General features: G+C 42.1%; 1 protein-coding gene across 1 annotated transcript in view; it reads left to right on the top strand.

Moving 5' to 3' along the window:
• Lrp2 (low density lipoprotein receptor-related protein 2) overlaps positions 1-27,688 on the top strand; it is a 161,695-nt gene that overhangs the window by 13,008 nt on the left and 120,999 nt on the right. Inside the window, exons 2-4 of the mRNA NM_001081088.2 lie at positions 20,562-20,669; positions 22,070-22,192; positions 23,966-24,082. Coding sequence (NP_001074557.1) covers positions 20,562-20,669; positions 22,070-22,192; positions 23,966-24,082 — 348 coding nt within the window. The remainder of the gene's footprint in view (positions 1-20,561; positions 20,670-22,069; positions 22,193-23,965; positions 24,083-27,688) is intronic.

Below are 27,688 nucleotides of genomic sequence, written 5' to 3'. Positions count from 1 at the left end.
GACTTTGTCATATTCAGGGGTCGTAGAACCAGGAGCTGTATAACATACAGATTCACTTGACATATATCTCTGATGTTGAAAAAACTACATTTCTCCTCTCCCAGTTGCCCTCCCATGCTGTGTATGCATTTCTGTCTGCTGAGTTGTCCCCCCTCATCCCCCCAACCCCTGCTGTCATTTTGTCACCTTGGAGAGTTGTTTCCTCTATTATGTGCTTTTCAATTCAAACTCTCTAACTTGATCAGAGAGTTCTGTTCCATTTCAGGTTAGGGATGGCGTGATAATATGGATGGGGAATCTCCAAGTCCGGTTATATGAAGTTCTAGGAGAGATGGATGAGTAAATGAGGGTTGAGTCTCTCTGCATTCAGGAGGAGGCTCCTCTTGTGGGGCTGGGGAGATGTATCAGATGGCTGAGTGTAAAGGTCTCTGCTCCCAAAGCATTTCTTTTCTTTTTTTAAAGATTAATTTATTGTTATATGTAAGTACACTGTAACTGTCTTCAGACACACCAGAAGAGGGCATCAGATCCCATTACAGATGGTTGTGAGCCACCATATGGTTGCTGGGATTTGAACTCAGGACCTTCAGAAGAGCAGTTGCTGCTCTTACCCTCTGAGCCATCTCACCAGTCCCCAAAGCATTTTTTTTTTTTTTTTTTTGGTTTTTTGAGACAGGGTTTCTCTGTGTAGCCCTGGCTGTCCTGGAACTCACTTTGTAGACCAGGCTGGCCTCAAACTCAGAAATCCGCCTGTCTTTGCCTCCTGAGTGCTGGGATTAAAGGCGTACGCCACCACTGCCTGGCTACCCAAAGCATTTCTTAACTGTGTCCAAAGATGTTCTGTCATCACTAAAGCCAGTTCTTCAGAGTGGCACGCTGTTTCCCTGTGGACACAGAAGAAAACTCCGAGTTGGCATTGCTTTTCAGAGAGATAAAAGAAGGGCAGTAGAAAATACCAGAAGGTGAGAGGGACTCTTAAAAGGAAATCAACTCCCTCTCCCCTTACTGTGTGTGTGTGTGTGTGTGTGATTACATGTTCTTCAGGTGTCTTTAAAGAGTCCCTGGTTGAACAGTTAAGCCAATTCTAAAAGAGGACATTTTACCTGGAAGTGTGGCTTTCCTCCCATACTTAGCTCAATTGAAGGGTTGTTAGAAAAAGCTCTAGCTGATGTGGTGGTTCATTCCTGTTCTGAGTCTAAGGGTAGCCTGGTTTCACAGTGAGTTTCAGGACTGCCTGGACTTCAGTAAGATCCTTTATTAAAAACAAAACAAAAGCCCCAAATAACTAAAACATTACCTGTCAAACAAACAAACAAACAAACAAATAAACAATTGTTAGGATCCATCAGTTATTGTAAGTTTGCGAAGAGGCTCTTGGGTTGGGATGCATTCTTGCCCCCACACCTATATCCATACCGTAATCCACCCACCTAGTAAGCAGACAAATACAATAAAATAAATCGTTTTCTTTTCTTTTTTTTTAAAGATTTATTTAATATTTATTATGTCTAAGTACACTGTAGCTGTCTTCAGACACACCAGAGAGGCCATCAGATCTCATTACAGATAGTTGTGAGTCACCATGTGGTTGCTGGGATTTGAACTCAGAATCTTTGGAAGAGCAATCAGTGCTCTTAACTGCTGAGCTACCTCTCCAGCCCAAAATAAATAATTTTCAAGGAAACACCTACTACTACTACTAAGCTTGCACGTTAGTACACACTCTTCTCAAGTTGGTTGCTGTTTTATTTTTGTTTTTGGTAGGGTCTTACCATGCAAGCTGGCCTGAATTCCTCCTGTGTGTCAACCTCCTGAATGTTTTGTGTACTACTAAGCCTGGTTTCAAGTCAGTTGCTGAAGGGTTAACTTTTTTTTAAGGTTTATTTATTATTATGTGTAAGTACACTGTAGCTGACTTTAGACACACCAGAAGAGGACATCAGAACTCACTACAGATGGTTGTGAGCCACCATGTGGTTGCTGGGATTTGAACTTAGGACCTTCGGAAGAGCAGTCAGTGCTCTTACCCACGGAGCCATCTCTCCAGCCCTGAAGGGTTAACTTTTATGTACCAGAATTCTGACTTTTCCCTAGTACACTTTTGACATAAAAATTTACTTCTTCCCTAATATTTGGTGCAGTGAAGTGTTGAAGGAATTTGCTAAGCAATCAATAGAAGCTGAGGTTCTGGTGAAAAACAAAATGTGTGGCTTAAAAATTGAAGGTTTGATGCTCCTCACTGTAAATAATTAAACCCAGCAGTCACAGACAAGAGGACGCGGCACCATGTGGCACTGGAACGATTAAGGAGAATGCTCTGTGTACGCTTCGTCCTTGCAAGAACCAAAGAAGGGCTGTAACAGTTGCGGGGTGGCAGGTGTGTGTGTGTGTGTGTGTGTGTGTGTGTGTGTGTGTGTGTGTGAAAATCCTCTTGTGATCTACAATTGTTTTTCAGGCATTTTGATGTGATTAAGGGGGTAAGAAAGAGTAGTAAATAAAGATGGGTCTTTATTTGAGCCCCAGTTCTCGGTAGGGGGTCTGAGACTCACTGTAGTGACCTCCTCCAGACACCGCTGTTTCACATGCACAGGTCAAAGGCAGTTGGCTCTCTTTATTTAGAAGAGAACTGATAGAACCACCAATTGAGAACTGAAGCCATAGAGAACATCCTGGCCCATAGTCATGGAAGCTGAGGTTCTGGTGCCATCCCTTTATATCCAGTCCCTACAAATAAAGTATTCTTGTCTTTCTCCACCCCCCCCCCCCAAGAAATTCACTTTCCTCGATGAAAGTCTCAGTCACTTTTCACTCATTCATGCTTGTTTTCTTAGCCCATAACCTCTTTGTTGTTTCTTGAGACAGGGTTTCTCAACTATAGCCATGGTGTCTCAGAACTCACTCTGTAGACCAGGCTAGCCTCAGACTCACTGATCTGCCTGCCTCTGCCTCCCAAGTACTGAGATTAAAGCCCTTCACCACTTCTTCTTCTTCTTCTTCTTCTTCTTCTTCTTCTTCTTCTTCTTCTTCTTCTTCTTCTTCTTCTTCTTCTTCTTCTTCTTCCTCCTCCTCCTCCTCCTCCTCCTCCTCCCCCTCCTACCCCTTCTCCTCCTCCTCCTTCTTCTTTTTTATGGTTTTAGAGCTTTATTGTAGAAAGGCAGGGAGAAAGAGAGAAGGTAGAAAGAGGGAGAGAGGTCAGCCATGGCCATGTGGAGAGAGGGGGCAAGGGAGGGAGAGAAAGAGGGCTAGAGATGAAAGTAAGAAAGGTGAGAGCTTAAAGAGCAAGTCCCCCACTTCTTGTGGTGGGGGTGAGGGATTGCTAATCTTTTGAGGTCGTTATTAATCTCACTATGTGGTCATGACCGTTGACCAGGCTGTCCTCAGACTCAGTGATCTGCCTGCCTCTGTGCTAGGATTAAAGCTGTGCACCACCACACCACACTACTAGCCTTCATTTTTATATCTGTAAAAATGAATACAATTTTACAGGTTTTATAGCAATAGACTTTGACTATGTTAACATAGACTAAATTGTTTGTGTGTACAGTACTGTAATCTTTTGGAAATATACTAGCCGTGCTAGCATGTGCTCTACCATTGAGCTACACCCAACCCTATTTCCATAAATATATTTTTTTGTTTTTGTTTTTTTCAAGACAGGGTTTCTCTGTGTAGCCTTGGCTGTCCTGGAACTCACTCTGTAGACCAGGCTGGCCTCGAACTCAGAGATCCGCCTGCCTCTGCCTCCCAAGTGCTGGGATTAAAGGCGTGCTCCCCCACGCCCGGCTATTTCCATAAATATTAACCTATGTGTATATTAGTGTAACAACCAACACAGTCAGGATTAGAACAGTTCAGCCCCTGCCCCCATTTGTTTGTTTGTGCTGTCCCTTTATATCCAGTCCCTACGAATGAAGTATTTTTAAGTCTCTTTTTTTTTTTACTGGAAATTCACTTTCCTAGATGAAAGTCTCAATTGCCTTTCACTTGTTCATTTTTATTCAAGAAGTGTTCTCTGCTGGTTTTTGAAGTAATTCAAAATGACATGGTCGGTAAAGTCGCACGGCTGGATTTCCTTTATTATAATGGAGGGTGGGGGAGGGGAAGGGAGGCTATGGAAAGATAGAAGCCCTTTCAATATAGCCATATAAGAAAAGATCGTGTTCATTCTTAGATTGGAATCTGAAAAGAGAACACTCAAGAGTCTCCCTTCAAGAAGGGGAGGGGGGTGTTTTTATTCAAGAAATTACTCCCTGACACCTACCCGGGAAATGATTAGTTGTTTCCAAAGAAGATGAAGTTAGTGTGGTTAATTAACTGTGGTAATCAGGTGACTTAAATCAATTAACTCCCTGTTAACAATTTCCATCAATTTTGTAAATAAGTTACCAAATCAATAAATTGTACACATAAGATGAAAGACTCTTCTCTCTTTTTTGGTTTTTTTTTTTTTTTTGATGGCGGATTAGAGATGGTCTCTGTCTTGTTTCATTCGCTTTCTGCTACACTTGCTTTAATGATATGAACACTCAAATTGGCTTTCATCTGAGAAGGACACACCAGGGTAACTTTTACTATACAGTTACTGTACAGTCAGGACTCTGCCCCTTCATCTTTGCACATTTCTTTTTTTTTTTTTTTTTTTTTTTTTTTAAAGATTTATTTATTTATTTATTTATTTATTTATTTATTACATGTAAGTACACTGTAGCTGTCTTCAGACCCTCCAGAAGAGGGAGTCAGATCTTGTTACAGATGGTTGTGAGCCACCATGTGGTTGCTGGGATTTGAACTTCAGACCTTCGGAAGAGCAGTCGGGTGCTCTTACCCACTGAGCCATCTCACCAGCCCCTTTGCACATTTCAAAACACTGATTTAGGAGAAACTTAAGTCAGCCATGTCATGGTGACACTAGGAGATTCAGGCAACATAGAATGTGTCCAGTTGTCTGAAGCTGTTTCCTTTGTCAGAACTTCATGAGTGATGTTAATGGTGATGTAATAAAATGGGCCTTGATTCTTGGCTAGACTAAATTTAAATCGTCTTTCTTATATTTCACTCTCTGTCTCTGTCTGTCTCTCTTTCTCTGTCTCTTTCTTTCCGTCTCTGTCTCTCTGTCTGTTTCTCGGTCTCTCTCTCTTTCTCTGTGTATGTGTGTGTTTGTGACATGAGTTTGGAGGGCAGAGGACAATTTGTGGGAGTTGACTAATTCTAAGGATTGAACTCAGGCCCTTGGGTCAGTGGCAGGTGCCTTCATTCACGGAACCATCTTGTCAACCCCCAAAGTAAACTTTAGAGGACTCCTTTGGTGATCCACTTAAAGGAAATATCTCTATATTTAGACAGAGTCTCATGTAGCGCAAGTTAGCCTCAAGTTCACTATATAAGAAGAGACTGACCTTGAATTCCTGGTTCTTCTGTTTCTATGTCGAAGGTGTTAGGATTATCAGATGACAGGCATGTACTACCATTCCTAGCAGGGACGGTATATAATGTAAAAAAATAAAATAAAAACAGGGCCAAGAACACGCTAGGCAAGTTGCCGTACCATTGAAAGGAATCTCCTTCCCATCCTGTTAGCCTATATCGACCACAGTCGTTGGTAAAAGTTCAATTATGTTTTGAAAATATACAAATAACACTGCTAAATTCTCATTTTAGCCTCCCCAGTGGTATAACTACTGAGCCAGATACTAAACGACACGTCCTAGACTAAAATGAAATGTGAACCAGAATATTACAAAACCGTGTACCGTGTCCTAGAACACCGTTATATTTCCTGAAAGGCTTGTACATAGGCAATTCACAACCTAGGACAGATGTTATGGAATGGCTTAGGGCTGTGTCAGGAAGAAATATTTGAGTTGTATATATTTATCCATTTGCAATAATTCTATGCTAAAATTACTTCTGTTTTTAAAAATAGAATCCCCACAGTTTCCTCAAAGCTATTGACGGTAGCTTGACTTAGGTTAGGCACATAACTCAGTCACTTCGAGATAGACACAGGAGAATCCCTAGGGCTTGCTGCAGCTAGTCTAGTCTGTCTGTGAGCTCCAGGTTCAGTGAGATCCTGTCTCAGCAACTAAGGTGGAGAATGATTGAGGAAGATGCCCGATGTGGGTCTCTGACCATTGTACACACACCCGTCACATAGACTGCATCCATACATATGAATATGTATGTACACATGGCCTGCTTAGAAGGAATGGGATGGAACCAGGGGTCTATGTTTAAAGCTCTTGCTACCAAGCCAGACTTTGGGCTTTCCTATGATTTTAGAAGCTCGCTGGCTGTGTGACTCCCAGCCGCTCGAAGACCCCACAATCTCAGGGTTTATGATGAACTCAGTAAACCTGGGGCCAGATTTTGTCTTGTGTTTGGGACATGGGCTGTGACTTGGAGATTTAGCTCGGAGCTGCTGTCCAGACGCATTCCTGTGGATCCCATGAACTCTGAACCCAAGTTTCCCAACTGTACCATGTCAATTTGAATTTCTGCCTCCCGGGAGTAGTTAAAGGTCATTGTGAACATGCAAGGTACTAGAGCTTGGTGAGCGTTCAGTGAACGAACATTTGGCCCCACAGGGAACCTGGTGCCAAATTATTCACATTTGACCAGTTCCTGGTTGGGTCAGTGCTGCTGACCAGCCTCCGTGCTGTGGGCTTTTGAAATGTAGAAACCACCTGTCAAGTTCTCTATCCATAGAAACTGCTGAGGGAAAAAAATAACGGAGCTTTTTAAAGGAAGTGGAGTTGTCAGACAAAGCAGTGTTAGAAGACAAGGCCTCCGCACCTGCCTGTCTGCTCCCAAGAAGGGTTTGTTTGGTCCTTCAGAGTTTTCAAGATGAAAACCCAATGCTAAGTTATGGAAAGGTTCAATTTTCTCAGCAGACTTGGTGTTTTTAATCTCATGTGCTGGACATGCATTCTGTCAGTTTGTCTTTCTGTAGTTTATTGTTATGTCTCTAATCCTGGTTGGATTAGAGGTCTAATCAAAGGGCTATATGCCCTCTGGTCAGGAAGGGTTTGCAGAGGGCAGAGTACATGAGGATGAACACTTGATTCTGTGAGAGCCTTTTTAGGCAGGGCATCCCGACCATAGCAAGGCATCAACATTTGTTCCCTTATATTGGATCCCCTTATTCATCCACACATGCTAGCCCAAGCCTGTAATCCTAGGATTTGGGAGGTTGAGGCAGCAGGATTGACTTTGTAACTGGCATGGGCTATATACAAAGCCCAATTCTTTCTTATTTAATGAAATTACAAGAGGCTCACCAAGAAGTTGTACAGGTGAGTAGAAGGTAAGTTGGATCACTGGCACACTTATTTATTTATTTATTTATTTATTTATTTAATATATTTGAGTACACTGTAGCTATCTTCAGACACACCAGAAGAGGTGACCAGAGGGCATCTGATCCCATTACAGATGGTTTTGAGCCACCATGTGGTTGCTGGGAAATGAACTCAGGACCTCTGGAAGAACAGTCAGTACTCTTAACCGCTGAGCCATCTTCTCCAGCCCCACTGGTGTGATTATTACACAAGTATTTGCATGTTGTGTCAGGAACCAGTTAGATAGAGATGGTGAGACATGCAAACGGACACTGTGCTGTACCAGAGGTTTGGGAGCACAGCAAAGGGGATGATGTAATCCAGTTTGTGCGGCAAGAAAGACGGACCCCACTTGTGAACTGTTTGAACTGAGTCTTCAAGGAGGTTGTGTCATGGGAGACAGATCTGGGAGAGCTGCACCATAGAAGATCTCATTTGACTAAGCTGAGAGGTTGGGTGGCTTTGAAGACTTCTAAGTTGGGAAGTATAGTGACCTGATATTCTCTCTCTCTCTCTCTCTCTTTTGTATGTATGTGTGTTTCTATGCACACACATGCATATGTGTACGTGGAGGTGAAAAAAATGTCAAATGTCTTTCTCAACTGATGTCTATCTTTTCTTTTGGAGCAGCGTCTCTTGTTGAGCTTGGAGCTTACTGGCTGGTCAGCAGGCTCCCAAGATCCTCTGCTTCCCATCTCCCCTGGGATTTCGGGCCCTCGCTTTTGCTTGGTTGGCTTTTTTTTTTTTTTTTTTTTTTTTTTTTAATGTGAGTGTAGGGGATCAAAATCAAATCCTTGTGATTGTGTAGCAAATGCTTTACCAACTTAGTCATCTCTCCATCTTTTTATAAAAATGACATGAAATATTGTCTGGAAAAAAATGTGTTCCTTCTCTGGTTTTGAAATAATGGGAGTGATAACAGTCTGGATTTTTTATTGTTTGGTTTTTTTGGTTTTGTTTGTTTCTTTGTTTGTTTGTTTGAGACAGGGGTTCTCTGTATAGCTTTGGCTGTCCTGGAACTCACTCTGTAGACCAGGCTAGCCTTGAACTCAGAAATTTGCCTGCCTCTGCCTCCCAAGTGCTGGGATTAAGGCGTGTGCCACCATGCCCGGCCTGTTGGGTTTTTTGAATCAGGGTCTCACTCTATAGCTCTGGCTATCCCAGACCTTACTTCATTGTTAACCTGGCCTCTAACTGTTCTGCCTCCAGAGTGCTGGGATTAAATGTGAGAGCAACCACACTTAACAAGCAGGACTTTTTCAATTAGTTCTATGCTTAGCCTTTTAAAAGATGACATCAAGGCAGAGCTACCTAACACTTGAAATGTTAACTTTTGCAATGTTTGTAAAACATCAATGTCAACATATTGCACTTCATGGAGATATATTTTTGAAAGCATTTGGAATCAATGCGTATCTGGAAACTAGTTTTCTATGTGGATTCACTTTAATTTTATCTAGTTCAGTGTTGTGAATATAACTCTGAATTTCATCAGTAGGAAATGTTTAGTTAAGAGTATCATTTTAAATGAAAATAACATAATATTTAAGTTTCCGTGGCAGCATTTGAGATGCAGATATTATAATTAGTTGATATAAAAAAGGTTTTCAAATTGGCTGTAGATTATGAATATGGAAGAGTCAGAGATAAGTAAATATGTATAGTAAAAAAAAAATCACAGGGACACAATATGTAGATTTAAAGAATCAGGAAACACTTGTCTAGAATATAGCAAATCTTCCATCTCCTGTTGCCCATGCTCCAGGCCCATACGACTCACACTGCCTTTAACACCACGGACAGGAGCTTTTATTATCACTACGCTTTGAGGAAAACCAGACCCTGACAGTAACATGGCTTTCAGAGAGTAAGGTGAAGCTGGGGTCTGAGTCTGGGGTGTATGATGTCAGGGACTTAACCCTGAGCAGTTACTCTGCTTCCCTCTTGCCCTTTCCTTACTCTACTGTAAATTTGCAGGGCTTTATCAGTAGGGCACAGCCATCTGGTCATTTACACTTAGCCTCAGCACTCTGAGGAAGAGCTGGTGGTGGCTTTTAGATATGAGGGGGGCTGAGTGAAAGAAGGAAAGTGTAAACTCATACGTAAAGAAATAATGATTTCGTATTTAGTTAAGGCAGTTGACTCTGTAAGGAGGGAAACTTGCCTCCGCTTCCTCATTAACTCCAGCGAGGAGAACAAGCATGCTTGTATACAGTATCTTCACAAATATGAGTGCCCCTCCCCCTTATTTTGAAAGCCTGTGCTGGGGGCTGCTGTGTATGGATGTGTGCACGGACATCTGAGTTCTGTTTGGGTGAAATTAGTGAACCCTGTGTTTCCAGGGAAAGGGGCCACTTGTCTCATAACTGACACAGTAAGATTTCAAATTAGTATTGCAACAAATGCGTTTATTTGTCGGTTGCTTCTCTTCAAGCCTTGGAAGTCATTACCTGCACAGTATTTCCCATGGCCTTTTCCTTTAGTTAATTCTAAGATTTATTATACTTCTGTAGAGAGTTCTCTTTTTTGACTGTATTTTAACTCCTCTATGCTTTTTGTAGAAAGAGTCTCAACCTGATGAGACTTTTGGCTTCAACAAAAGCCTTGTTACAATGCATGACGTTAGGCACCTGTCTAAAGTACCCCGCTTCCTTTCAGTTTGCTTCACCGAGCTTCAGGGAGGGTATCTGAACATTGAAAAAACGACCACAGGGGCATTACAGAGTGAGTTCCCTCACAGGCTTCCTGTTTCACCAAGTGCACGTGCCCATGCCCATGCCCATGAGAAACACTACTTTAAAAGGTTCTGGAAATTCATTTGGGGACAGATTTTGGAGGCCAAGAGATCCTGGGATAGAGAATGGATTTTCAGATAAGCAAGTGGATGTGGGATCTCTTGATTAGATAAGGCTCTGATTATTGGACTGTTGGAAGAGCCTTTTAAGTTAAAGATGATTTTTCTCCTTTCTAACGTTACCGAGAAGACTTAGGAAGCGCAGAGTCTGAACAGGAAGCCCGGAGCCCTGACAGGAAGGACTGACCTGCCCTCATTTCTTAGATTCTAGATGAATCTTGGCTAGTTGACTTGGTTCTCTGGAAGAGAATGAATTGCACATTTGCTGACAGTTGTCTCAAAATATTTTCCTGCTTGTCAATACGTGTTTGCTTTGGACTGAGTTAAACATGATTAGGGTATGAAGAGTACTTAGGATATCCATCCATCCATCCATCCATCCATCCATCCATCCATCCACCCACCCACCCATCTATCCATCCATCTATCATGTACCTATCTACCTACCCATCTATCTCTGAGACAGGGTCTCACTCTAGCTTCTGCTACTCTGGTACTTAGTAGAGAGCCAAGACAGTTCTCTTGCCTCAGGTACCAAGTTCTTGGATTACAGGCATGAGAGACCATTTTAAGGCCTCTGTTTCAGAAGCAGTGATGGAGTCATGGCTAACGGGTTCATGGTCCTTTTAGGAGGAAAAGTTGGATGGCTATACTTATTCATGTTCAATCAGAAATAAAGTAATGTGCAATGTCTTAGAATGGTTAAGTTTTCCTTTCAGTGTATTGTAAAGGTGCTGGGACATGATCATTCAGTAAGGATGTTTTTGCAATTGTGTTTTTCTAACATGTAAGTCTGATAATATAAATAGTTAATGTATATCTTTAGTGCTTTTTAAACACTTTACATTGATTTAGCGTGTGTGTGTGTGTGTGTGTGTGTGTGTGTATGTGTGTGTGTGTGTGTGTGTATGTGTGTGTGTATGTGTGTGTGTGTGTATGTGTGTGTGTGTGTATGTGTGTGTGTGTGTATGTGTGTGTGTATGTGTGTGTGTGTATGTGTGTGTGTGTATGTGTGTATGTGTGTGTGTGTATGTGTGTGTGTGTGTGTGTATGTGTGTGTGTGTGTATGTGTGTGTGTGTATGTGTGTGTATGTGTGTGTGTGTGTATGTGTGTGTGTGTATGTGTGTGTGTGTGTCTGTATGTGTGTGTGTGTGTCTTCGTGAGCAAGGTGCTGCTGCTAACCTGGTACCCGAGTTTGATACTGAAAGGAAGCCCTGATCCCCACAAGTTTTCCTGTGATCTCCACACTCACACTGTGGTGTAGGTTTGCCTCCCCTTTGTAAACAAATAATTATAATAACAAACTTTAAACCTTACATTTATAATGATGGCAATACATTCTTTGATTACTAACGATACTTAACGCATTAGGTAAGATATTCGGAGATGCCATTTTTATCTTTTTCTTCCTCTTCCTGCTTGTGGCAGGCGTCACAGATAACCTCATCTTACTGAAGCAGCTATTAATTAGTATTAGGGCAGCATACATTCTCCACAAATAGGCAGAAACCTGAGTAAAGTTTTATCATGCACGGGTATCAGCTGGTGAAATAATGCTGTGATTTGTGTCAACAAGACTTTGAATTGTGTCATCATGGCCACATAACATGACGTGATGACATTTATAGTGCCTGGGAGTGATTTGGAGACCTATAAATGCTATTCGAGCTCAGGCATAACAAGCCAGAGCCGAATGACTTGAGGCCACGACAGATGACCTGAAGGGTTTTCTTCCCTTTAATTAAAATTACATTTAGATTGATATTAAAATTACATTGATACTTACACTCATAACCTAAAGTTTTTCTCTTTAATTAAAATTACATTTATATTTAATATGCCTATTAATAAACTGATAGCAGTATGCTAAGTATAAAGAACAGATATAACACATAGTGTGGATGAATACCTGACGTGTACTTTCTGAAAATACATTCTGACGAGAAGTAACTTAGTCCTTACTTTGTGATTTGTGACTAATAAAGGCACACACCAATGAAATGGGCTGGAGTCAATAAGGTTGAATTGCTATTTTGTTCCTTTTTGAAGTCAAGGTGCAAGACAGATACTGCTTGGGATGCCCAGTGTCATTGAATTCCTGTGCCTAGAAATGATAGCCCTTCTTTCCGATCTCTGTGTGCCGCTGCATTGACTTTCTAAGTGGGTTCTGGGGATTGGGCTCATTGTCTGGCTTGCCCTTCCACCCATGGAGCCAGCTTCCTAGTTCCAGCAAAGTATGGAGTTTTTTTTTTTTTGTTTGTTTTTTCCTTCTTTTATTATTATGGAACTTTTTAGTAACAGCAATTTTTTTTTTAAAAATGTCAAGGTCTGCTAATTTTACCTGCCTGTTAGGATGGCCAAAGTCCTGCTTGAAGTTTTAGTACACGTGCACCCACATAATTTTCACTGATGGTTCAGTACTTGGCATAGTGAACCAGAAAAACTCTGGTTTGACATTGCAATGCTTCGGTGCGTTGGGTTCTGTTGAGCCACTGAAAGCCCTTAATCAAGCCCCTCCCTGCTTTTGAAGTGTGCGTTTGTTCTTCCTGAATAACTAATTTTGGTTTTAATGTTTGAGTCCCTTTAACTATTTTCTAATAATATTGCTATATTTAGGAAGCCGATAGAAATCCTTTAAACGATTCGGGCCAGAAGACAGCTTGAGTCTGTGTGTGAATGGGTGATTTATAGGTTCTCTCCCCACACCCCCACTGCCCCCAACCCGAGTATTTAAATCATCAAGCGTTGAAGGGTATTCTACCCTTTTCTGAAGTAGTTTGATTCATTGGGTCCTTATTTACGGGAGCCAGCAGACAACCTTAAACTTCCCTGTTAGACAGGGTTCTTTTCAGCATCCTTTGAGGGTTCTCCTCTTAAGAGTGGAGAGGAAGGACTGAGGCTTACTGTGCTGTGTGTCGGGAGTCCCTCTACAGACCCTTCCGGCTTAGCAGTTGGGGAAAGTGACGCAGGGAATTTAAGACTAGCAGGGAATCCACCAGACCCACTTCTGCTTGTTTGGTTCAGACTGGGAGGATATTTTAGAGCCGTAGTGGATGTCCAACTTAGATACATTTTTCTGTGAGAGCGAGGAGGAGGCAATGGGAGATGTATCTGCTTCTGATGACTTCACACTAAGGACAGCGCGCTTATGGCTTTTCAGTTCACAGCAACGACCCTTTACATTACTCAAGAGGTCCTTCGGAAGTTTTGATGTCTGCCCTTTGCTTTCCTGGCCCGACCTCTCCCTCCCCTAGAACGGAAAAGCCCGTGGATGCGCTGGAGCGTTCCAGGGTGAAACAAGCCTCCCTGCAACTTAAGATTCTTTATCACCCGCGCAGGGGAATTCATTTCACGTTACTGGTACCAGCAGCTGCGGCGTGCTATTTCCCAATCTCAGATCTTATTGATGGGTGGGAAGGAGTGCACTTGCTGTTTGAGAAATTTTATTATCTTTTGGAAGGGGAGGAATTTATTCCAGGGGCTTTCTTAGATGATCTTTCATGTTAAGGCATTTGACGTTTGAATGGCCAAGCTCCTTAGAGATTGAGTTGGTGGCGTCTGGGGGATGGTCCTGCTAGCTAGTGGTTTTGAAGTTGAGACAGCACAGTGGGCACTCTTAACATTGCTCAGGTCAGGGCTGTGGAGCCAGGGTGCTGTGACTTTTGCGTTGCTCAGGACTGTTCTGGAAGATGAGTGACTGTCTCATCTCAAGTGCCAATAACCTTCTTTCTTTCCCAAAGCCTTGAGAAGTGTGGCTTAATTCACAATGCTCCGTAGTGCTTACAGACAGGCTGATTGCAGGGTGGGAGTTGCTTAATGAAAAACTAAGCAGTGTATGCAAGAACTCCCCAAAGGGAGACCAAGGCTGGTGACTGACTAGTAGTTAGATGGAAAAGGAGAAAATATGATATAAAAGACGATGGCTTTGTCTCCTCATCCCATTGCTTGGCAAAGAAAGGCTACATCCCATTCTGCTGGCATTTATCATGGGGAAGCCTATCTATTACTCAGACAAATATTTAGGATTTTGAAGTTGAGCTGACCTTCAGCTGAATTCTGTGAGGATGCTGGGCAAGGTCCCTAGGATATCTGTTAACAGATCCCTTGCAGTAGGATCTGTTAACAATTGCCATACGAACAAATGTTCTGGATCTGGCCGGAGGCTTTTGGAGGGTTACAAGGTAAGACCTATCTCTGCTGACAGCCTGCTGGGGAACATCTCATTAGCCTACTCTCTGGTCCCTGCTCTGCATGAGAGTCTGAGGAGTCTCCATGGCCATGGTTGGGCACTAGTTTAGGCTTATCTTCCCAGAGTTTTAACATAGTCCCGAACAGGTGACCATGACCACTCTGCCACTTACTTGATGATGTCCCCTCCCCCACCCCCTTTTTTTGCTTGAGAGAGAATCTCACTATGTAGCCTAGGTTGGCCTTCTGAGTGCTGGACTCATAGATGTGCGCCATCACTTCCAACACTCCTCCTGTTCTCTGTCCACCACACTGTCAGAGGTTCCCCTTGATGGAGGCCTTATCACTCTGCCCTAATGCATGCTAGGATCTGTTGAGAGTCCTAACTGGGCAGTTATTTTTCTCTTTGTGGCTGTGGGGAGGTTGGTTAGTGCCGTGGAGGCTTCTATTAAGTAAGAATATATCCGGGGCTGGAGAGATGACTCAGTGGTGAAGAGCACTGACTGCTCTTCCAAAGGTCCTGAATTCAATTCCCTGCAAATCTGATGTCCTCTTCTGATGTGTCTGAAGACAGCTACAATGTACTCATATAAATAAAATAAATTCATCTTTTTTTAAAAAAAGTAAGACTCTATCATTCACACAGTGGGGACAGTGGCTATGTATATGTACCAAATGAAAAGTAGTTGCTCTAGGTATTGAATAACATGTCCCCAATGGTTTGTAATCTCTGAAGAAGAGCCCTATCTCATTTCTTCTATAAACACTAAAACAGTGTTTACATATAGGAGCCAGGAATTTTATTTTGTGACTTTAGTGAATTTGACATGTTCTTTTGTTTTCAGATTTATTTTTATTTTATGTGTGTATCATGTGCATGACTGGTGCCAGTGGAGGTCAGAAGAAGGCATTGAACCCCCTGGAACTGGAGCTACTGATGGTTGTAAGCCACTGTGTGGATGCTGGGAACTGAACCCCAATTTTTTGCAGGAGTAATAAGTACTTTTAACTGCTGAGCCATATCCCCATGTTAAAATTAAAAGATTTCCTATTTTAAATTGTGTGTGTGTGTGTGTGTGTTTGTGTGTGTGTGTGTGTGTGTGTGTGTATGCATGTACAAGAGTCATGGCACATGCTCACAGGTCAGAAGACAACTTCTAGGAATTTGTTCTCTTCTGCTAAGGGGATTGAACTCAGCCATCAGCTGTCTCATCCTCCCCGCCTCCCGCAACAGCCATTCTTTTAACCTGTATCCCTTCCATGGATTCTCTTAGAAGAGCGGCAAATGCTAGTCAATAGAACATTGTCTGAAGTCAATACAGTGGAGCAATTTCTGACCCAAATTCTTCTTCCCCCCCCCCCCCCAGATCCTCTTAACACATGCTTTTCCTCCCAAACACTTTCCCCGGGGAAGTTGATGTGTCTGCTCTCAATGTGTGCAGCTAAATAAATCACAGTGATTGCTCTGCCTTCGCAGAACTCAGAACCAGCGTAGAGCAGTTCCCTAATTCATTCATAAGTTTTGCTCACCTCTTCTGTGCTTCATTTCAAATCCCTTGACACGGAGAGACATATCTGTAATGTTTATAATGAGTGATGATTCAGTATAATTTGCACCACTGACCTACATAAAAGGTCAGGCTCCTTTGGAGATTTAAGGTTAACTGTTTATAACTTTGTGCTGTTTCAATGACAGCCGAGGTAACAAATCATGTGGACGATCCTGCCCAGCCTAGTGGCGACTGGTAAACAGTAATGAGCTCCCTAACGGACCTGAAGCAAAGCCACATCCTCATTTTCTGTAGAGCATTTTAGTTGCTTGCTTTTCATAACAGAACACCAAATGGGACCTGAAATTCGTTTGTATCCTTGATCTAGTCTATAAACTCTTGGGCTTCTTTTTCAGAGCCCGAGTATGTTAAGAAGGCATTTGCAGAAGTCAGATACTTAGGAACAGAGCCCATGAAAGCAATTACTGCATAATCATGTACAATAACCATTTTAATGCAACCTAAAAAGAATTAGGATCAGGAGCTGACTGGATGGTTCAGTTTGAGTATTGCTTCCTAGCACCCGTGATGAACAGCACACAACCACCTGCAACTCAAATTCCAGAGGTGCCCGGGCACCTGCACTTACACACATATACACGCACACATGCCACACACTTACATACACACATGCATACAGTCATACGCACACTCGTAAGCGCACATTCATGAACACACCCACATGTACACACTCACATGCACACACTCACTCTGACACATACACATCATAAAATTAGGGGAAAAAAAAGAATGGAAGGTTAGTATCATGGTGTCTTGTCTTTTCTTCCAAAAAGAAATTCTTCATAGGGTCTGGAGAGATGGCTTAGCAGTTTAGAATACACACTGCTCTTGCAGAGGACTTGACTCTGGGCCCCAGAGCCAACATAAGGTAGCTCACAATTTCCTTTTACTCTAGCTCTGGAGATGTGTATGTTTGTATATTCCTACATGCACATGTTGTATATACACTCGTGTACACATATATGTAACCATATACTCATAAACAACTGAAAAGCCACTTCTTCATAGTCTTCATTTCTAATCATTCCATTTGTGTCCTTTTCACTTTCTTTAGAACTTTGCTAAGCAGCCCAGGTCTGATACTTTGCAGCCCTAGGCCAACCTTGAAAACATGGTGCAGATTTCATGAGACCTGGTTTTGCCTTTTCACCCAAGAGATCCTCTTGCCTCAGCCTCCTTAGGGTTGGCATTACAGGCATCTGCCACCACACCTGGGTTCATTTCTCTAAATTTAAGATTAGAAATTCCCATTCATTGCTCTGTTACTGATTTCCTGACATGCCTTCATTATCCCACAGTGCACAGCACCCTGCCAGAGACTGTAAATGGCAGTGGAGTGGCCTTCTCAATCCAGTGGCTTTCCCTAGAAAACAATGACTTCTTTCCTCCTGGACATTTCCTTAGTCCAACACTGGGGCCTGGAAGCTTGGGATTCTGCCTTTTAAAGAAAACTGGTCTTTTGTTATGCTAATACCTTTGGGCTCTTAGTTGTGAAATCTATGCCCATATTTGGTTTAAATTTCCAGGATGTATCAAAATTCCTTTTGAATTTCCCTTAGTTGCTTATGAGTGCTGCAAAAATTTCAAAGCTTCCCTAAATCTTACCGCAATATTAGTTTCCAAGTAGAGTAAGTACATGTCTGTGTACGGGTTCTGTGGGTTTCAGGCCACTCTGATTCACGAACTCAATAATGCTAGATAGCAAGTTCAGAAAACAAATGAAAACCCCACGTTCATTTTTGAGTTTGAAATAATTCAGTGTGCATGACAAGAATGCAGAACAGTGGATTGTTTACTGGAGTGGAGATGTTAGGTTTAAGCGATTTCTTTATGTTATTTGCTGTTGAATGCTAAGTTATTGGACCTCTCTGTACCTGAATTTCCAGCATGGTATGTATCTCAAGGTTGCTATAAGGATTAATTTGGGGCCTTTTCAGGGCTTGTGAGTTAAGGTTGCTTCATTAATACAAGACACATAAAAAATACACAGGAACCGATTGATGTTGGGGGTGCCTGAGATGGTAATCAAGACCTAATCTAGACCTTTCCACAAGCACCTGGCTTTAAAACAACACACATTCTCTTCATAGTAGAATGAAAGACACAACTTCTGATACCAGTGGAGGATTTTGGCTGAGATACCACACAGCAATGATCTAGTGTCTGTTTGTTTTTTTCTGGAGAGATATTTTCAAACAATGGTCATTTGAGAGTTATAACAGACATGGAAGTTCCCACTGAAAAGATGAATTTGACAAATTATCATGGAAGTGATGATAAACTGAGTAAACTGGATTTTACTTTAGATAATGGAACAATTGGAGCATAAACTGGAAATCATGACCCGTAGTTTAAATGCAGGATTTCCTATCAGTTTCAATGTTTATGTGTGATTTTAAATAATTTACTTTTAAGTATTCCAAAATAATTTTTATGCCTGTTTTGTATTTGTGTGTGTGTGTGTTTACTTTGATATTTTAACAAAATTAAACAAAACCAAACCTCAGTTGGCTTGGCATTGAAAGCATCTCAAGAAATAGTATTAATTAGGTGTATTTTTTTAAAACAGGCAATTTTCTTTCTGCGACAATATAAAACTCTGGTGAGATTGTCCTTTACAGAGGCTATGATTTTTTTCAATCAGGAGTGATTAACTATTAAGAGACACAAGTACATTAAACTTGCAAATGCATTATGTTGGATTACTAACAATAGACCTGATTGATAAAGGTGATTTCACATATGTTGTGTTAATAGCTGAACCTCCAAAGCCCCTAATCTCCCAGGGAAATACTGCTTCGTAGAGCAAAATCCAATGGGGAGCTCTGGGATTCCAGAGTGAATTTGTACATTCCTTAGGGGCATTTCTGCAAGGGAGGTTGTTGTGTTTTAAAGGTAGTTGATAAGAGACCCGCACCACCAACCACTACCATGCATTAGGCTGTAGAAGGTATTTGGGTGTCCGTACGCCTGTACCACTCGGTACCACCATTCAGCCAAGGGAGACTTCTGGCCGTTTGCAGCGTACATTATAAATCAGGGTGTCACTACCAGACAATCAGATTTGAACATTCCGGGAACAAAGTAGCTTATATTCCCTGGGAATAGATCACTTAACTCTGTTTATATCTTGCTGTTGATATGCCTGCATTCACATAAGTCAGGATAACATCTTGTTTATTTATTCTAGGAGGAGGTAATTGATCTCTATATTTATCGAAGGTGGGGTTAATTATAGCCAGAAACCTGAATTGTCTCATTTAGCATGATTGCTTAAATACAGAAGAAAAATAAAATGATTTTTCCCCCCAACTTTGAAAAGTACTCCTATTCCTTGGGTTTGGGAAATAAATTGGAATTTTCTCCAAGCTGGGCTCAGGTTGACTGCCCTCTTTGAAATTTTTTTTCTATTTGGCACAAAATTTTTGGGAAGCTCACTGGCTAGCTAGATATTGGGGAAACTTACAGGATTTCTAACTGTCAGATTAGTCCCTGCACAGTCAAAGTGTCATGCACAGTGGTTTTTGTTTGTTTGTTTGTTTTGTTTTTGTCTTTTGTTTTTAAATGAAATGAATTTAAGTCATATCCCCTTTACAATTTCTCTGCCACTTGGGTTTGGGGCCAGATTTGTACCCTCTGGTTGCAAAAAACATCTTTGTCAGACTTGACAATATACACACTAGTTTTAAGTTTCTGGTTAACGTTTGCTTCTGTGTCTTAATTAAATATATATTTTCATGGATTCTTAACATATCAAGGCATAGATGTAAGAAAGTACCGATTTTCTTATTATTGGATAGGAACATTGTAGTTTATTATGAGTAATGTTGTGATGAAAACATTTCAAATCTTGATGAATATTTGTTCTTTGATCAGTTCCTTAGGAAAAGGAGATGTGAAAGTCCCAAATCTCTCTCCTGAGTGCTGGGATTAAAGGCATGTGCCACCATGCCTGGCAGAGTAAACATTTTTAAGGAGCAAGGTACAAGTGTCAAATTGCTTCCTGGACAGGTCATGTCAAGGTGTACTCTAATCAACTGTGTAGGAAAATAGCCTTCTTGCAGACATCCAAACAAACGTCTTCTATGTTATCAGCGTGAAATTGCTTTACCAATTTTACACATAATTTGCATTCTTTTGCTTCTAAATAGTTGAATATTTTTTTTCTTTCATCCCTAACTTGTATTCCGTTCATACAATATCTTGTTTTTCTTTTATCTTTGAGAACAGTAGTTCTCTCTCTCTCTCTTTTTTAAGATTTATTTATTATTTTAAGATTTATTTATTATAAGTACACTGCAGCTGTCTTCAGATGCACCAGAAGAGGGTATCAGATCTCATTACAGATGGTTGTTAGACACCATGTGGTTGCTGGGATTTGAACTCAGGACCTTCAGAAGAGCAGTCGGTGCTCTTAACCACTGAGCCATCTCTTCAGCCCTTGTTTTTCTTTTATTGAGAATATTTTTCTCACATTCTGATCATGGTCTCCCCTGTCCACCTCACCTCTGGTCATGACGTATCTTAAAAGTTTGTTGTTGTTGTTTGAGATATGCTCTCAAAATAGCTTAAGTTTTGAAACAATGATGTCTGTTTCTCTGTTACTACAGAATGTGGCAGTGGGAATTTTCGCTGTGACAACGGATACTGTATCCCTGCATCCTGGAGGTGTGATGGGACCAGAGACTGTTTGGATGACACTGATGAAATTGGCTGTCGTAAGTGACTAGGAGCCAGGCTTGGTTGTGTGCTCTGAGTGTCTCAGCTGTAATGAGAGAAGGGCTGTGCTTTGGTGTCAGATCCAGGGCTGGGCTGAGGTTTACACAGAGGGACAGCCTCTTTGTATATAAAAAAAAGATGTAGAGTAACCTGTGAACCACCACAAAGAACGTCACAGTGGCTAGTTTGGTCTTATGCTATTAAAAATCTAGATAAAGCAACATAATATTTTAAACTTGAATTTACTTATCTATGGACTTTTAAATCATTTTGACACATTTCTTCATATAGCTCTCAGCAATAATGCTATAATAATGCCAGAATATTCTGCATAGATTCCAGATTAGGAAACAGTCTCAGTAGTTGAGTCACTTACAGGTGACATGGCCGCTCCTCTCAAGCCACTTACCTCAACTCTAACCCTCTAGTCCTTTGCTCTGACTCGTCACCAGTGATGAGTCACTAGGCTGTGAAGTCCTTCATTCTGACAGGTCAACAGATGAGGGTTATCATCCCAGTCAGGAAGGCAGCAGACAACATGAGTGTTTGACCACTCCATGCACAGCTGAGCAGCTGTCACGCTCCAGTGATGCATTCGAAATGGGAATGAAGGAAAGAAATATGTCTGGGGCCTCTCACACTTACACATACACATAGATCTTGCAGAACCACAAGATGCCACTCCATGGCTGGGGGCGGAGCCTGATAGGTTGTGCATTCCTACTAGTCCCTAATTGATCAGGTGATACTTTATTTTCAGCTATGATTTTGGCATATGATATCGTAGGACATGATCATATGATATTAATTCACTCTGATTCCTGGGATTTTACTGTTTAAGAAATGGGGGTGGGAGTGGGGAGGGGGCAGAATGTGCAAATGGTATTCTAGGATGCGGGCATGCACAGACAGTCTCCAGGTCTTCAGACATTTCGGTGCCCTACGACTATGACCTCAATAGTGCCTGTGGCAATGAGAGTTAGCATTACATGGCTCTTTTACACACATTATTTTTTTCACTTTTAGGATGCAGACATTAAGGCTCAGAACTCACCAAAATTCCTAAAACAAGTAAATGTGGAAAGAATCATTTCATTCTTGGTTTCTCTCTCTCTTCAAATTTCACCTATTGTTCATCAACTGTGACACTTTACGCTTAGATGCTAGAAATCTAGCAAAAAACACTAGTTAATTTTTTTTTTTTGTTTTACATAGATTAGATTTTTGCGACTTCTGTTAGATGAGTGTGCATGTGTGCTTACTTAAGTCTCTCTTTGAGATTACCTGTTTGGATGCCATCGCTGGGATGATCTAACAACTGTGCCCAGCAAGCACTGCTGTTACTGTATCAAGCAGTTGGCCTGCATAAGCCCCTCCCCTCTTTATGGTTTTGTTTCAGCTCCCAGGTCCTGCGGTTCAGGCTTTTTCCTGTGTCCTGCCGAAGGCACCTGCATCCCTAGCTCCTGGGTGTGTGACCAGGATAAGGATTGTTCCGATGGTGCAGATGAACAGCAAAATTGCCGTAAGTGGTTTTAGAGAAAGGGTTTTTTCTTCTTCTCCTTCTCCTCCTCCTCCTTCTTTCTTCCTCTTCCTCTTCCTCTTCCTCTTCCTCTTCTTCTTCCATCTCCAGTTAGTGTGCTGTATACAGGTGACACACAGAGAGCTGATTTTTCATCACCAAGGCTCTGGAACTTAAACTATCTAGTGATATGCTGGTAATCTCATCCTGCTAATCTGGTTCAGAGGCCGGGTCATATAAAGTGTGTCTATACAACAGACTTAGACCCCTGAAGCTTGGAACTGGTTAGCTTGTCAGGCCTTAATTTGAAGTATAAAATTAAAATAGTGGTAGTGAGCAAGCCCCATCTCAGGATGGTCCTGCTATTCTTTGCTCTGTGGGCTGATGAGGACTCAAAGCTATGCTTAGGTCCCAGATCTTTCTTTTTGCCTGTATTTTATATTAAAATAGATTTCTGTTTGCGGCAGGAAATATGTTATCCACAAGCACCAAAAGAAATCATGTTCCCACTGGAACCTGCCCTGGGAACATGGAAGTTATTTCTGATTGATTCTTCCCTCTCTTTCATTGGCCACACTAATTTACCATTTCCCACCTGACTTGTCCCAGAATCTTTCTTAGGCTCAGAAATCCCTTCCATCCCTCCTCTCATTCTGTGCTTGGCACCTGAGCTGTCTGCTGCTAGACACTGCTGCCGAGATCCAGTTAGACCGTGTGCCTGCACATACCTTAAGCAGAGGTGTGAGGACTGCTGTGAGCTTGAGGCCATTGGGCTACATAATGCTTTCTAGGCCTGCCAGGGTGACAGAGTGAAATACTGTCTAAAAACCGAAATGACAATAGCCAAATTAAATACCTTACTAAACCCCTTTTCGAGCCATGATTTGGTTTCCAGTTGCCTCATGGAGATAGCAATGATGCTTCCATGCCTTCCTTCCTGGTCCTTAAATTGTTCTTGGGGCAGAAAGCTTGCTGTTCCCAGTCATAGCCTTCTGTCTTTATGCATGCTATCTAGGTGTTCATTGTCTTTTGTCCAGTTGTGTCAGCTAGATGCTCGCCCACAGCTCCCTGTCTATTCTCCTCCTATGTGAGAGGAAGTTGCCTTTGCCCTCCTTCTCACCGCACACCCTTATTTCCCGTTCCCTGCAAAGTTACTGAGGCTGGTCTGGAACTTTGATCCTCTTGCCTCTACCTTGCCCTTCCATGTTCTGGCTGTACAGTCATGCCTATTACTCCTTCCCATGACACCAGGACTCTATTTCCTGCGTGTCTGGGAGCCACTGCTGCCCTTTCCTTTTTTAAAGGTATTTATTCACTTATGTGTATGTGTGTTTACCTGCATGAGTTTATGTGCACCGTGTCCATGCAGAAGCCCAAGAAGACCAGAAGAGGGCATTGGATCCTGGGGAACAGGAGTCATGGGTGGTCGTGGGCCATCATGTGGGTGCTGGAAATTGACCCCTGGACTTTTTGACAGAGGAACAAGTGCTCTTAGCCACTGAACTATTTCTCCACCCCTATACTTACCAGTCTTTGGTTAACGCCCATATCTTATTCACCCTCTTTTATACACCTTTTAAATTTCTGTAGTGCTCAACACATGTTAATAACTACAGTACAAAATACCTTTGCTTTTGCATATGTCCCTGTGAAGTATACATCCAATAGATGCTTGTTTTTGTCTTCCCCTCCAGTATCATTATTCATATTTGGTAAACATCAATGGCTACTCTATGTTTGGTAATAACTGTAAACAAAGTTCTCTGTTCTTCGCAGCTGGGACCACGTGCTCAAGCCAGCAGCTGACGTGCTCCAATGGTCAGTGTGTTCCCATCGAGTACAGGTGTGACCATGTCAGTGACTGCCCCGATGGCTCTGACGAGAGAAACTGCTGTGAGTCTGCTTTGCCCAGTGCTTGCTTTCACCTTTGGCATCTTAATCAACTTGCTAGGTTTGCTGATGGACAGAAATGCCTACAATACGCCTCTTGTTGAGAGCTCTTGGCAGATTCTTTTGTGGATTAGGGGTGATGGTCTGATGGCAGTTCTCTTTTAACAAGGCATCCTGTTTTTCCTGTCTTAGCATGTCAGGTTTTTTTGAAGTAAGAAACTTTAAAACATTAGCAGAATTCCCCAAGCTTATTGAATCATTGAGCACAGCATCCATTTTTGGTCAAAATCTATAGTTTTTATATTTAATTGCTTTGGTCAAGTTTCGAGGTAAAATTTCGTAGTTTTTTTTTTTTTTTCTCTTTTTGTGGACTCTGTACGTTCCAGAAAATACTTTGGAAAATAGTTACATTTTGAAAATGTATCTCTGTATAATGGCAGTTACTTAGATCAGTTTGTAATGGATTGACACAAAATAGGACATATAAATCATGGTATTCTCTGCACAATGTAAATAATAACAGTCAAAACAGAAACTGCCGCATTGTATACTATGAAAAAGGCAGAGAGGTTTATACAAAACCGGTAGGCACTGGGTGTAACGGGAGGCAGAAACAATCAGGTCTTTATGAGTTCCGGGCCTGCCACCGTGTCTATACAGCAAGTTCTAGGCTGGCCAGGGTTATGCAGTGAGACATAACCTGTATAAGACACAGAAGTTTGGGCTGGGGCTGCGACTCTGTTGGTTGAGTGGCTGTCAGGTAGCATGACCTGGATTGGATCCCCAGCTTCGAATACACCAGGTGTGATGGTCCACCCCTGTAATCCTAGCGTGGAGACAGGAGGATAAGGAATGCCATGCTGTTTCTTTTTACTTTGGATGTTATGCATCTAAGTGACTGGACACTGGCAATTTTAGAGATGATAAGGCCTTGGTATTTTGTGAAGCAAGCAATAGGTTCTTTACCACACAATGGTGATATATGGCATATTGTCGCATTTTGTGAATTCTGATCATTATAATTCCAGCTATTAGGACAACAGGACAGGTGAAATAGTCTTCTCCAAATAAAAGAACTAAAACTTCAAAGGGTCTAGGGGCTGTTCTAGGTCTCAGTTTGTCTTCCGGTTCAGCCTGGCCACTACCAGGAGAAAGGGCCATCTTTCACAGAGAGCTCCAGGGCTTTGTGTCACCAGCACTCGGACTGTGTCCTTTTCCTTTATCTACAAATGTGTAAAAATGGTGCTTCATGCCAAATGTAGGAAAGGAATGCTACTTTGAGAGAGTGAAAGGCAGCTGAGAGTCTGGAGCATTTCCGTGTGAGCACCCTCCAGCCAAGGCAGGGTCAGCTAGCACAACTGCATTGGATCTTCCAGGGGTTGGTGATGGTGGGGGTCGGGAGGAAACATGGTAGGATATGAGGATGATGAGCAGCCACAATAAGAGAGGGAAGGGGAGGGACTACACACACACACACACACACACACACACACACACACACACACACACGAGTATGGGGAGGTGAGTTCTCTCCATGTGGGTTCTGGAGATTGAACTCAGGTCGTTAGGCTTGGCAACAAGTGCCTGTGTCTACTGATTAAGGTCTCACCAGACCTTAATCAACCTTTGAGATGCAGATTTTTCTCTCAGTGCAAGGGCTTGGTGAGGGAAGGAGAGAGATCCAGAGTCAAGATCCCTGTTCCTGGAATGAGACAGTGCCAGGAGCTCTTCAGTGCACGCACACAAAAGCCTTAAGCAAACCTCACATATTTAAGGAGATTTGCAATGACTCCTCTGTTAAATCGTATTTGCTTTTATGTATTAGATTCTCCCAGATGAGGAAGTTAGGAACCTTCACACTTCCTCCTTAGTGCTCTCATCTGCTGTGGGGCTGGAACGATGGCGCCCTCTGCTCCCAGCACCCATTTCAGACAGTTCACAACTGCCTGTAAATCCAGCACCAGGGGGTGTGGTGCCTCCGGCCTAGTGGGCATATACACGTGCATATACACCCTCGAAGACACACGTGCATACCACGTTAAACATCTTTGAAAAACGTTTAGGAAAGTGCCAGTGTGGGTGTGTATGGGAACCACAAGAGTTCGAATCTCTTCAGAGAAGGAGCTGGTATTCACCAGCTACCCGGCAGGCAATCACCGTACAGCAGTGTAATAAGCACCCTTGTTCCACATGGAATCTAAAGGCAGGGTCAGGATTCCAATCCACAGCCCAACAGCAAGGGCACGCATGTCTCATGCATCCCAGACTGGCCTCAATCTTACTGTGACCTTGAACTCCGAGTCTTCCAAAGTGCTGGGGTTATAAACATACTACCGTCCTTAATTTATGCCTTGTATTAGGAATGAAAGTTTATAAAAATTTATTGGCTTGAAGTGTATGTAGCTATATATTTTTTTCCTTTTCCTTTTTTTCCCCTTGAGATGAGGTCTCACTATGTAGCTCTGCTGTCCCAAGTTCATAGAAATCTACGTGCCTCTGCCTCCTGAGTACTGGGATTAAAAGCTACCACACCTGGCTGATAGTTTGCATTTTGAAATGTTACTCTTTATGGCTGCTTTTTTTTACTGTGGAAGTTTTTTTTTTTTTTTTAATTTCAGTTAAACACCCTACACATAAATAAACAAAACTCAGAAGAAGGAGGGGGAATGGGGAAAAGGGAAGGGAGGGGGAGGAAGAGGAGGAAGTCCTTCCTGTTAGTTGTCCTAGAATTTTCTAGTCTGGTTTTGATTCTTTGCATTCTTCACCTCTTTTTTTTTTTTTTTTTAAGATTTATTTATTATTATATATAAGTACGCTGTAGCTGTCTTCAGACATCCTAGAACAGGGTATCAGATCTCATTACAGATGGTTGTGAGCCATCATGTGGTTGCTGGGATTTAAACTCAGAACCTTCAGAAGAGCAGTCAGTGCTCTTAACTGCTGAGCCATCTCTCCAGCCCCATCCTTTACCTCTTTGTCCTTCACCACGGTTTTGTTTTTTTTTGTTTTGTTTTGTTTTCTGTCTCCTAGAAATTAGCTGTATCTAATGTTGCCAACTCTGGCTTCAGTGACACCAAGACTTGAGATTTCTAGACTGTTCTATGCACTGCAGGAAATGTCTATTAGATGCCAGGAGTGTATCCCCAACAGGACATCTCAAATGTCTCCTGGAGCAAAGCCACCCTCTTGCTGCTCTAGTTGAAAATTGACTGATAGGCAGAATGAATCGATGCCTGGACCTTCAGGAAGGGAGTGTTACAGCAAAGCGACAGTCCTCTGTAGAGAGTGCTGTGTGCCAAGCTGTCTCTATGCCTGTGATGTCCGTGCTGGTGAGATCCATTTCATCAGATTCTTAGCTGTCTTAAACATGAGTTTGGATGCATAGCAGCCGCTAGTTGCGTTAGTGTTCTTATGTGATCAGGGGTTAAGCCAGACACATTTTCTCTTGTTGAGTTCTTCTGCCCCGGAGTCATTGCTTGTGGACAAACCCAACACAAGCGTATGAGATGACTTTTGTTCCTCTTTTCGTAGCAATAAGAAACTGGGTCTTGAGCTGTCAGATACCTAGAAATCACTCACAGATAGCAATGGATGTAGGAAGAGCCCCAG

Source organism: Mus musculus, chromosome 2 (assembly GCF_000001635.26).
Source record: "Mus musculus strain C57BL/6J chromosome 2, GRCm38.p6 C57BL/6J".
Classification (NCBI taxonomy): Eukaryota; Metazoa; Chordata; class Mammalia; order Rodentia; family Muridae; genus Mus; species Mus musculus.
This window is presented reverse-complemented; position numbering and strand designations above follow the sequence as displayed.